The sequence below is a fragment of the Cyanistes caeruleus genome, chromosome 4 (assembly GCF_971803275.1).
Source record: "Cyanistes caeruleus chromosome 4, bCyaCae1.hap1.1, whole genome shotgun sequence".
In the NCBI taxonomy this organism is placed as follows: domain Eukaryota; kingdom Metazoa; phylum Chordata; class Aves; order Passeriformes; family Paridae; genus Cyanistes; species Cyanistes caeruleus.
The window spans coordinates 25151285-25162954 of NC_141704.1; the positions used below are offsets into that span (position 1 = coordinate 25151285).

Here is an 11670-nt window from a genome sequence, read left to right on the forward strand (position 1 = left end):
TCTCATCAAGGAGAGAGAAATAAACAAAATGAACTGGCACAGTGTTCACTGTGAACTCCAAAAATGCAGTCACTAACAGACCAAGATGGCGTTTTATGGCGTTGGGGCAAAGGAAAGATTTGGAAGCATGGGGCAAAGTTATTAAGGCACCTAAAGCTGACCTGGTTGTTGGAATGAATCATTAGAAGGCCTGAGTTTATCCTATAACAAGCAGCGGCAGGTTTAAAAATACATGTACAAAGCTCAGACCATCCAAATGAAATTTTGCCTTTCAAAGGAAAGAGAAATTACAGAAGAAAATCAATTGCCACAAAACATAAACACAAACACATAAGTAGATCTATGAGGAATATAAAAGTCAAAGAATGTTCCCAAAAGGAAACCCAAAAATCACTTCTCTGTCTCAAGCCTACAGTTGCTGGGAGGAATTGAAGAGTATGTGGCAAACACTGCATTTCTAGCACTTCCTTTGTTCATTAATAGCTTTGCTGACAATGAACTGCTAAGGATGCTACTTCCTACAGAAAATTCCACTGTTCACAACAACAACACAAAGAAACCCTGATAAAACCACATTTCACAAAGTAATCATTAACAGTAACACCTACCACCTACTTCATGAAATGCCAAAAACTTTTAGGCATTTTATATAGCAAGTGAATTCAACAGTTTGTGTAATAGAATGCCTATTCCAGTACTTACCTGAAACAATCTCATTTCATTAAGGACATCTAATTAACAATGATAATACACAAATTAGAGAGTTGGAAGCCTCCAATTAGATGTTTGATTGTCTTAAAACTAAAAAAAAAAACAAATTATTTGCATTCATTTAATTTCAGCGGCTTTCACTTAAATGTCTCATTGCAACTTTCAACAGCTTCAGAAATGCCACAGAAAAAATTAGTTTCGCAAAATTAGAGCAATTTAACTGAGCAATTTTTTGGAAAACTCTTACAAAGAATTTTCCAGGTGCAAGCTATGGATTTACGATGAAAATTTGACAATAGAAGCATGACAGCCCTGAATAAATTTCAGTCACAATAAATTAAAAATGGACAGCAATGTGCAAATAGGTATTCTGTATTATTTTAGAGTGATAAAAAGGTCAAATACATAAGTGAAAACTTTTCACAAATAACCACACTAATTATGTAGTTACTCATGTATGTCATTCATCCAAAGAAGTTTCACATGTATACAAAACCAGTTTCATGGAAGTGCTAAGCAATACTTGGCAGCTATGGCTGTGTTAGCAATGGCAAATAAAACTGGGCCTGTACAGTGAAAGAGTTTAAGAATATTCCATATTTTACATGTTCCAGGGGCTTTCCACTTTGAACTAGTTCTCAGATTTAATCTTAAAGATTCAAGGCTTACTAGTGGCTGAAGTGTATTAGGCACATTCCTGCAGCTTTCACATTATTTTGAGCAAAAGGAATCCCATCCAGGTCACTCCCTAGGATAACTCCACAATGCAAATCAAAGTAGAGGCGAACAGATTTAATTCAAAACTGCATGGCTGATCCAAATAAAAACAGTAGGATAACACACTCATTGCTGTATGTTACTTACTAAGAAAAAAAAAAAAATAAAAAAATAAGCGTTTAAAGCAAAGAGAAATCTAACTTCTGAGAGGCCAGAGCTGAATTTAAGAATTACTGTGATATAAGAGGAAACAAAAATATTTCAAACTTGATACAAGATCTTTTACACTCAACTCTATGAAATACAAGTTTATCACACCCATGTGGGCATGAATCACTTGACTGGAACGGTATGCACGTGAAACTGAAAGCAGACATACAATTTCATGACAAACTGGAGTCAGACATCTATTTACCAAAATTTTAGATATTTTAGTCAGTAATATTAAATAACTGTCTCAGTACTGGCACACAGCAACGAAACAAATTAATACATATTCTCTCAACTCTTGTCAGATAGCAAGAGGGAATAAAATTACAGACGAAATATTTGGTAAGTTTGAGCAATCTGACTACACTGGTTAACAGTTAAAATGAAAATATATTACTCATAACACTGAGGCATTGCTGGTAAATGGAATAATTATTGTGATAGCAATCACTGTTGCCTCAAGAATGTCCAAACATTCCCTGCATTAAGCCTTTTGTCACCCAATCTCATCTAGCCATCAGATTCCTTTCCTGTTCCTCATCATGCAAACAGTTAGGCACAGAAAACATGAAGATTAGAATCACATTCTTTCGGAGGAGTACTTTGCACATTTTCTGAATGGAAGTATTAGTTGCTGCATATGGTTTCTTGAGATACCAAATCAGAACTGCATCTTCATCCAGCAACAGTGAGATGATTTGCACCAGAGAGAACAGACACTTTTAGAATCCGATCCCTGATATTTCTACTAGATTTCTCCATCCTCCCCACTCCATTAAAATACAAAATTCTAGTGAATTTACATCATCTAAGGATTTGTTATAATGAAATTATCAGTCTAAATTTTGTAATGAGTTGTTAATTATTATACTTATGGTTTTTATTTTCTTTCTTAATTGAGAAAGCTAAATATTATTCCTTCATTATTTCAGGTTACAGTTAGTTACCAAAAAAGCAAAGATAAAAGCATTCCAAATAATTTATAGATGACAGTCCTATATTTTCTAAAATGTGGCCCAATTCTCTAAATGTAGTTCCATGTCCCACTGAATTTCTCTCTTGGATTGGTTTATTCAAATGCAGAGGATTTAAAAAAAAAAACCAAGCCTACCTATAGTCCAGGCAATAATCACACCATAACCTCTAATATATGAAACATTTTTCTTAAAGCAGAGAGTCCAGTGGTCACAAATTGCCACATTCCTTCCTCAAGGACATTATTTTGGTACCTACCAGTTGAGAAATACCTGATAACAACCAAATTGAAGTGGTCTGAGCAGAGGCATGACAATATTCACTGACTACATCACACAAGTAGATATAATCATACTTTGATTCCAAGGTCCATGGGCTACAAAGAAGAAAGAAGGCATCACTAAGATCTTGAACAAGGGTGCATAAGCAGAGCTACACTTTTGGAAGGATGTGGAAGAAATTAACATATTTTCAGAAATTAGAATCTTCCAACCTGCAGTGTGTATCTCAAAGAAGCAGACCACACTGAAACAGATAATGGTTTAAAGACTGAAGTTGAATTTTGACATTGCCACAAAAGAAGATGCCATGACTTCATTTGCTCTCTCTCACAGCACACTAATTGTGGATGGACAGCGTCCAGATTCTCACTAATATTTATGCATTTATTCAAAAATTAACTAACAAGGAAGAACTGTGACAGGGGATATGCTGAGAGAGCGTATTGGTTAAAGTAACACAGAAAAATTCTTTTAAATTGTGAAAGCCAGAGCATATGGTATGTATCTGTAGGCCAAACTCTGCCTCAACCCAGTTTTCACCATGTCCACAACTGATGAATATCCCTGTGCACTCCCTAAGTTTTATTAAGTTTTTCTGATCTTTAATGACATTGTGGAGTAGCTATTTTTGAATATTCAAAATTCAACTGAAGTTTCTTTTTCTTTTCCTTTCATGGAAAAATACAGTTATTCTTCAGCATCTGAATGTATACGATAGCAAGCAAAAGGAACGCTTTATATATCTGGATTTCTTGATGATACCTCACAGAACTATAGAAGAAGAAAAGTCTGCTCCCAGGATATAAGGTATCTTTATCAGTTAAACATATACAAAGCACATTAAAGTATGCTGTTACAAATGAGAAATTCCTTCTCATCAGAATGCACTCAATACTTTATTATACACACAAGATAAGCCATCTTTTCCTGATTAAGGGATGTTTAATTCTAGGTCAACCCAGATTTCAAGTATCTCACTATACATATATAAAGTCATTTATAGGTCAATACTATGAATTTCAATCAAAGCTTTGAAAATCAACACCAAATTCTAGAGAAGTCAGTGTAATTTTGGATGTCCTGGGGGTAGAAGGATAGAGACTGTTGAAAGTCCCAGACACACAATCTTAGTTTTTTCAGCCCTGGAATATCTGAATTACCTTACCCTGTAACCACACACCGCAAAGCTGACAACAGAAATGCTGGAATATAGACTGGAAATGTTATGAACTCACCTTTTCCTCTTTCCACCCCCACTTCCCCAACAAATTTAGACTAGAAAAAAGCAACAGCTATCCATATTAAAAAAATCCATATTATCCTTAAATCTAAGTTCATTAAAATAAAAATTATGTATTTCAATGATGAATTCTGCTTTGTCTTTATGTGAACTGTACATAAGCTTTAAAACTGAGCATGTGTCTTGATAGGTGTGGCCAGTGCACAAACCATAATCATAATGCTTGTTTGTACCTTACTGATCCCTAAGAAAGCTCTGAGGTTTAATTGTGTCATTTGGATTTTCTGCACATTACTTGTCAGGACAGATCATTATTCGTTTCCTTACTTTTAATTAAAAAAAAGAAAAAAAGCATGTATTTACAATAGGACATTCACTTCACAGTGAAAACTCAGTTTGAAGTGGTACTGTGAGAATGCAACCACTTTCCATGCCAGTTCACTGACATACAACTTCAGTAACTTTGATGTATGGCCTACATGCAGAATTTAACCAGCATGTCCAGTTGACCACGTGACAGATTAATAGCAACACACTGAAAATAAACACATACCACAGGTACTGATGGTTCTGGCAAAAATGTGATGCTAGCAATTCAGTTCTGCATGCTTTATCTTCCGCATTTAATCTTTTTTATTATTGTTTTTTACTGTTTAGAAGTCATGAGTCATTCTCTAGAACAACAACAACAAAAAAACCCCAAAAAATCCCATCCAACAATAAGATAAGTATAAGCCAACTTGCTATGCCTCCCTGCCAAAACATTTTTTATTTAGCTACGGATACTTTCTGGTTTCTGAAACAAGTCTTCAGCTTTGATTACACATAGCTATTGATTTTCCTAGTTACAAAAACAAGACTGCATTTTTAATCCACAGTTGCACAACTGTTACCAGGCTCTGCTCCAGTTAACCAGTTATGAATAAAGTTACAGTTCTTGAATAAGATTATTTGTCTGTTTTTCAAAGACTTTTTAAATTCCTGTCAGAATTCTGGAAAATCATAGCTGTAAATGAATAAACAAAGAAAAGTCTCATCTTCACAGACCAGGGCTTGACAGGCAAACATACTTGCCAGTCTTGAGGATAACCTAAAATATACTTTGTCAAACTTCCATACATGAAGGTGATCAGAGTATCAGTGTATTTTCTTCAAAAGCAAATAAGACATAACTTGAATAATTTATCCTTAAGATTAATGTGCTTTTAAACAACCTTTTGAACACCTGATATGAAACAAGTTGTATTCTCAGAAACTGATTTTAGCTGCAGCATCACAGAGTAATCTAAGAAAAAAAAAACAGCAAAATGATCTCCAACCTGAACAGTGCTCTTGCTATTGGACCAACCTTCCATAATTTACTTCAAGACCTGGAAGGACAGCTTTACAGGAAAGAATTTCTAAACGCAAACACAAAGCTGAGAAAATCAAAAGCGATTTTTAAGGAACAACATCTGCTTCTGAATGACTGCAGTTTTTCAAGTCATGAAAATCAAGGCTGACAGAAGCACTTTTCCTTCCTTTTTACTTTTTCATGGGAATTTTGGGTTAAAACAATAAAGTGGCGAAGTGAAAGTGCTACAGAGATACACCACGGAAGGGAGGGGCAAAAAAAGAGGGGTTAAAACCCACAAGTCAAATCAGTAAATGTATCATTCAAATATAACGCGCAACAATTACAGAGAAACTTTAAAGCAACTTACCTCGAGGGAGGGAGATCAAAGAGCTGTTTTCAGTCGGAGCTTGCTCTGGCCCTCCAGGCCCCGGAGGAAGAGGTTCTCTCACTTGGGACATCTGCCAGCTCTCTCGCCGAGTAACAGAGAGAGCCTGCACCCCTCTCCAACAAAACTAACACGCGACCCTGAAGGAACAAGCAAATGAAAGGACTCGTTAATGTATTTTACGCAGAAAACTCACGGCTCGGGGCGAGGGACTGAAGAGGGACAGAAGGGAAGCGGCGGCAACTTTCCGGCGCGGCGGCGGGCGCGCCCCCCGCCCCCTGCAGCGAGCACCCGCGGGGCCGGGGGGCGGGAGCGGGCCCGGAGCCGGGCGGCCGCGGGGTGCCCGGGGGGGCCCGTCCGCCGCGGCGGAGCCGGCCGGCAGCGCGGTGCTCCTACCTCCGCATTTCCTCCCGCTCCGCTCCGCTCGGCCCGGCCCTGCGCCGCGCCCCGGCCGCCTTCGCGCCGCTCCCGCTCCGCCGCGCCCCGGCCGCCCGTCCCGGCGGCCGCCTCCCCTCACGTCGTGCCGCCCGCCCCGCGCCGCGGGCCTTCCCCCGGCAATGGCGCGCACAGCCTGGCACTCACAGCCGCTGTCCCACCGCCGCCGCAGTCACTCCTTCTCCATCATTTCCGGACAATGAAACACCCCGCTCCGGCTGGCGGCGGCTGAGGCTCGAGGCGGCGGTTGTGCAGGTCCTGCCGCCCGCCAGCGACGGGCCCGCGGGCTGGGCTGCGCGGGGCCGACCGCCGGGCGCCGCGCTGCCCCGGCCGGGCCTCCAGCCATGGAAATTCCCCCAGGAGAGCGCAACCCGTCAGACAGAAGTAGGCAAGAAGGGGAAAAAAAGCCCCAGGAGACTGTGAAAGGAAGGCTTTCCAGCCCGGGCAGGGTTTGCAGCTGCAGCGCTGGCAGCGGTGCGGAGCGCGCTGAGTGGCGCAGCCGCTGGCTCCCAGCTTGGCCGCGGTGCTGCGGATCGGCCGCCACCAGTTGCGCCTCGGAGCGCGGAGCGGCACGTGGAGCGCCGCAGCCCCCTGCCCTCCGGGCCTGCCAGCCTCCGCCGGGCCCTGCCGACCTTCCTGCCACGGCCCCTGACTGCTAACGTGCAGATATAGCCATTAAAAGGACTTCACAGCGGGCACACAGAAAGAACGCGAGTTTTCAAAGCAGTTTGCTAAAGTAGAACTCTAACGTGCAAACTACTTCCTCTGCTACCATCTGCCAAGTAGTGTTACCTGGATTTTCTCCATGTAGGAAATAACATTTCTTTCCCATGGCACAGTTTGATGCGATCATCAGTCTTAGGCTCTTTCTTGCCCGCAGCACGGGGAACTGCAATTATTGCTCACACGTGTGCTGGTGTCCATAAACTACATGTTTTGCCTTGTTTATGGGAATACATTATGCCAGCTTTCTCAACTGAAGTGTGTTCAGGTTTAAAATGTATTTTCCTTAAAATTTACAAGCAGATTTTTTTTATTATTATTATTATGGTTTAGTAAATATGCCAGCTTTACTGGTATGTCTCATTGCAGTGAGATATTGAGATATATCTTTTGGGAAACAAAGGTAAGAATATAAAACACAAGTCGTAGGCTATCAGCACCCTAACATGACAGACTATAGCTGATAGATATTCATTTTGATATCACACATGCTAAGCAATATGCTCAGTTATTAAAAGCTGACTTCTTAAACTTTGTCTTTTCCCTGACATGCTTGCAAAACAAGCAGGATAAAGTGTAAATACCTCACTAAGAGCCAATTCTGTGTGAACTCCACACCCTTCAGGGCTAACTCTTATTTCAGAAGTCATCAGTAATTTTGCTATACAGCTTTATTTTTGTCATTGCTGGTGCAAAAGAGAAGTGTGTTGAAAAGTGCATATGCTTCCCTCTGAAAAATACAATAATTTTAAAGTATTTCAGCAACCTAAGGTGTTCTTTGGGTGCAGCATAGTCTTTCTTTAAACATTTATATGGAAAATGGGGGGGGAAAATATGTTTTATGTAGGAAAAGAGCTATGTAAAAAAAAAAAACCACATTTGGGCAAACAATGCTATTATTTTACTGTGTAATAATAATATTGGTCTCATAATCTACACTTTCTGTCTATGCAAACATTGCATAACTTTCCATAGTCCCCCTCCTTGCTGTCCTGGGGGCAGAGTGATCAAAACATAAGGTAGAACAACTTACCTCAAACTCCCAAGTGAGTCAGTAGCAGAAGAAAGGTTATGACTCACTCTCAACATACAAGTTTGTGTTTTTCCCTCTGAAACTGGAAACATAGCAGGGAGCTGTGGGAGGAGCAATAATTTAGCCAACCACACCCTGCTTCCAAAATATTTCATTGGATAATAAATGCCTATGAAGAGCTGATACCACCCAGGATTGGTGTTTTGGTTGGTTTTTAAACCTTATCTATGAAACCCACATGGTGAACTCCCATGACGGTCAGTTTATCTTCTTTAAAAAGATGATGGGGTGAGCTCACCCTGACAAGGTTCAGTAAAGTTTAAAGCAACTAATTGAATTTACGGGATCTTCAGCAGACAGTACAACTGATGCAGTTTGAGGTTGTCCTAAACAAAATCAGATTAAGAAAAAGTAAGATAATTCAATACATGAAAAGCCCAATTCACTGAAATAGTACAGAAAAATATTGTGCAGTACATACAAACATACATTACATTACATACCAAAGGCTGTGATTGTAAAAAGATGAGTCCAGATGTGGTCCCTGTTAATGAGAAACCACAGATAGGCAAAACTCATTGGCATATGCACTTCCTGACACTACAACATACTTTTAACAAATACCCAGCAAATCTAAAATATTTGTTGTATTGCTTTCCTGTAAAATACTTATCATTCTAAAATATTGACAATTCTCAGGAAGTGGGTAGTTCAGATATTAACATCAGCAGCCTTTCAAGCAGGCTACAAATTTGAGATATACTGTATCTTTCTATAGCAACTGAGTTACTGGCTCTTGCACATATGCGTTCCAATGTAGTCTTCCATTGTTAAACCCTAAAATTCAGGTTTTCTAGGCAATTGATGGCAGATCCTGGGATTGATATGAAGAGAAATTCAAAAGTCTTGTAAATAGAAAATAAATACAGGTTGTAGGCAAGTTAAAATTTCATGGAAGAAAAAACACACACAAAAAAAAAACTCTGACCAAAACAAACTAACCAAAAAAAACCAAGAAACCAACCAACCAACAATAGCAATAAAAACCAAACCAAACAAGTAAACAAAAAACTAAAAAAAAATCCCACAAAACCACACCCCACAAACAAACCCCATACACTGTCATCATCATGAAAAAGTCCTCCAAGTTTCTTTCTCTATTAAGCAAGGTTCTTTGAAACACACTTCTAATAATAGTGTACAAAATGTAGAATCTAATCCTGTGTCTTCAGGACAAAATTGTTTATCACCATTTCCTAGGCTGAGCTCCTACACAAGCCATACAAAATATGCAGTCACAAAAGATACTACTGCAGTCAAAATTCACTTTTCACTGAACAAAGGAGTTTTAGAAAGATGCAAGGTGTTTATTTAAAGTAAGCCCACAACATCCCAAAATTAACTGCAGAGGTTGTTTACTCACATTATTAAAAATTAAATATTTCAAGCTTGAATTTTCCAAGGTCAACTTTTAGTATTTGTGGGTTTTTGGATTTCAATTAGTTTGTATTGTAGGAAGTTGTGAATAGCAGAGATGCCCATCTCAGAAACGCTGTAATAAAATTGTGTGTAACTCTTCAAATAAAAAATATGGTCAATAGCTATTACTTAAGGATCAGTGAAGGTCTAGGTACTCAAATTTTCCCCCATCCTAACACTACTCTTCCCTTCCCCTGGGCTACTCTTTAACTGATGCTGATTTCCTTCTGTCAAGAGGAACAGAAGAAACTGAAGACATTTTACTTCCTTCTTAACACCTTTAAATAGTTCTGAATAATGGACAATAATGTTATTGAATCTTTTTGTGATTGATTGCTTGTACCTCAGTACATGTGAGTTCAAGTTATTCTTCTTCTATGCCTGAGAACATGGTTTTAAACTTTGTAATATGAAATTGTAACATATGTGTATTATTCTAAACTTCACCAGTCTTTTCAGTACTAGGATCATGGCAGGGTCTCTGTCCTAAATATATTATAGTACAACAATGCTGAAATGGAAAGACAGTTATAGTTAAAAGGGCTAAATAAAAAAAATTGCCTTAAAACCAAATTATACAGTAAAATAGCATAATTGCAAGTGAAGATTATAAATTTTTTTAAATTATTTTTAAAATATAGATTAAAAGCAGAAATACCCACAATATTACCCATAAATATGCATAAAAGGACAGTAAAAGAGAATTTGAAGATCACTATTAAGCTTGGTTTGGAGTACTTTTGGTACCTGGTGTTCACGACCTAGCTTTTATGTTAGTTACCCTTCTGCAAAGCATCCTGTAAAAAGCCATGTAAATTGTCAGATGTCAAGGCAAAGTTGGTTGCAGCTGTGTGGAAGATGAGGATTTGTACTTCATAAACCATAAAGTGCTGTGGGATTGATGGTGCCTTAGATACCAGCTGATCCTAACAGGGCAACCAGCCCCATTTAGGCCAAGGAAATCCACCTCCAAAGAGCACTAACAGTAACAAATAAACAGTTGAATGTCTAAAATGAAACTAGAGACAGAAACTAGAGAAGGAGATTTAACTCCTTCTGTAATCAGAACTGAAATTAAGATATGCATTATCTTTTAAAGGAGCAACTTGTTCCAGTAATGCTGTACCTGGGAGCAAGAGGCTTTTCTATGATAAAGAATCCTTATCCAGGTTTGATGTTTTTCTGCCATGGGATGGACTCCACAGTGGGGAGAAAGGGAGTATGATGCTTAATGCTTTCTGCTGGCTGGAGGTATTTTTCTCCATTTTGTTTTTCTGTTTAGACTAAGTATAAGAAACATAGTAGTATAAAAAATAGCTTCTGTAAAATATTGTCTAACACAGATGTTAAAGATTTCATTAAAATTGATAAATTATTAACTAAAACAAAGAAGATTCTCTGAGATTAATTTTTTTCTGATATAACTCTAATGAGGCTCAAGGAGTGGTGTGAGGATGAATTCAGCTCAACAAGTTTTGTCCTGCTTAGGGCAAAGTACATCACATGGCCTGGCTGACAGTAGTTTCAGCTACTCCTTAGCAAGCTCAAGCAAGTAGCTCACTCAAGCAGGTAATAGATCTCATGAAAAATAACAGATCATATATTGAGGCATGGAAAATGATTTTTCATCACAACAAAATTCTGACTAGTAATTCATTACATTCCTACAAATAAGAAGGGTTCAGTATACAATCACAGCTGTGCTGGATTGCAACAGTTAATTAATTTGCATATATTCCTTCAGTTATTCAGCTTTTCACTTTAAGTTAATGTTGCACCTTCATTAATAAAAAACTTATTTAGGACATCAGAAGAAACTTAAAATTCAGCAAAAATTATTTTTTCAAACTCTGTACTGATTTTTAAGGCATTGAAGATTATTTGGAACTTGTAGTGATATTAAAGATCATCTCAGTAAAGGAAAATGATGGACAACAGCATCTTCTGAGTTAGCAGAGCAGGAATTTTAAGGTAATATTGATTAAAAAGTGCAGCTAGCTGAACACAGAATATTGTAATATGAGTTATATAGAGGCTTAGTAAATTCATAATCACTTAATGAATTTGCCTGCAATATTTAGTCCTAATAATCCTAGAGGCTGTATTTATAGCATACAAAACAAACAAACAAACAAAAAAAAAAAA

At 38.4% G+C, this 11670-nt stretch overlaps 1 protein-coding gene across 3 annotated transcripts in view; it reads right to left on the reverse strand.

Moving 5' to 3' along the window:
* Positions 1–10909, reverse strand: part of MDFIC (MyoD family inhibitor domain containing) — a 54209-nt gene extending 43300 nt beyond the window's left edge. The window contains exons 1-2 of one of the 3 annotated variants that reach the window (XM_086887058.1): positions 8047–10909; positions 5838–5995 (exon numbers count right to left, since the gene is read on the reverse strand). In XM_086887058.1, the coding sequence (XP_086743184.1) occupies positions 5838–5928 (91 nt within the window). In that variant the 5' untranslated portion in view covers positions 5929–5995; positions 8047–10909. Of the gene's footprint in view, positions 1–5837; positions 5996–6251; positions 6296–6437 lie in introns of those variants that run through there. The other 2 variants (XM_086887059.1, XM_086887057.1) reach the window with 2 other exon arrangements.
* Between the last annotated feature and the right edge of the window lie 761 nt (positions 10910–11670).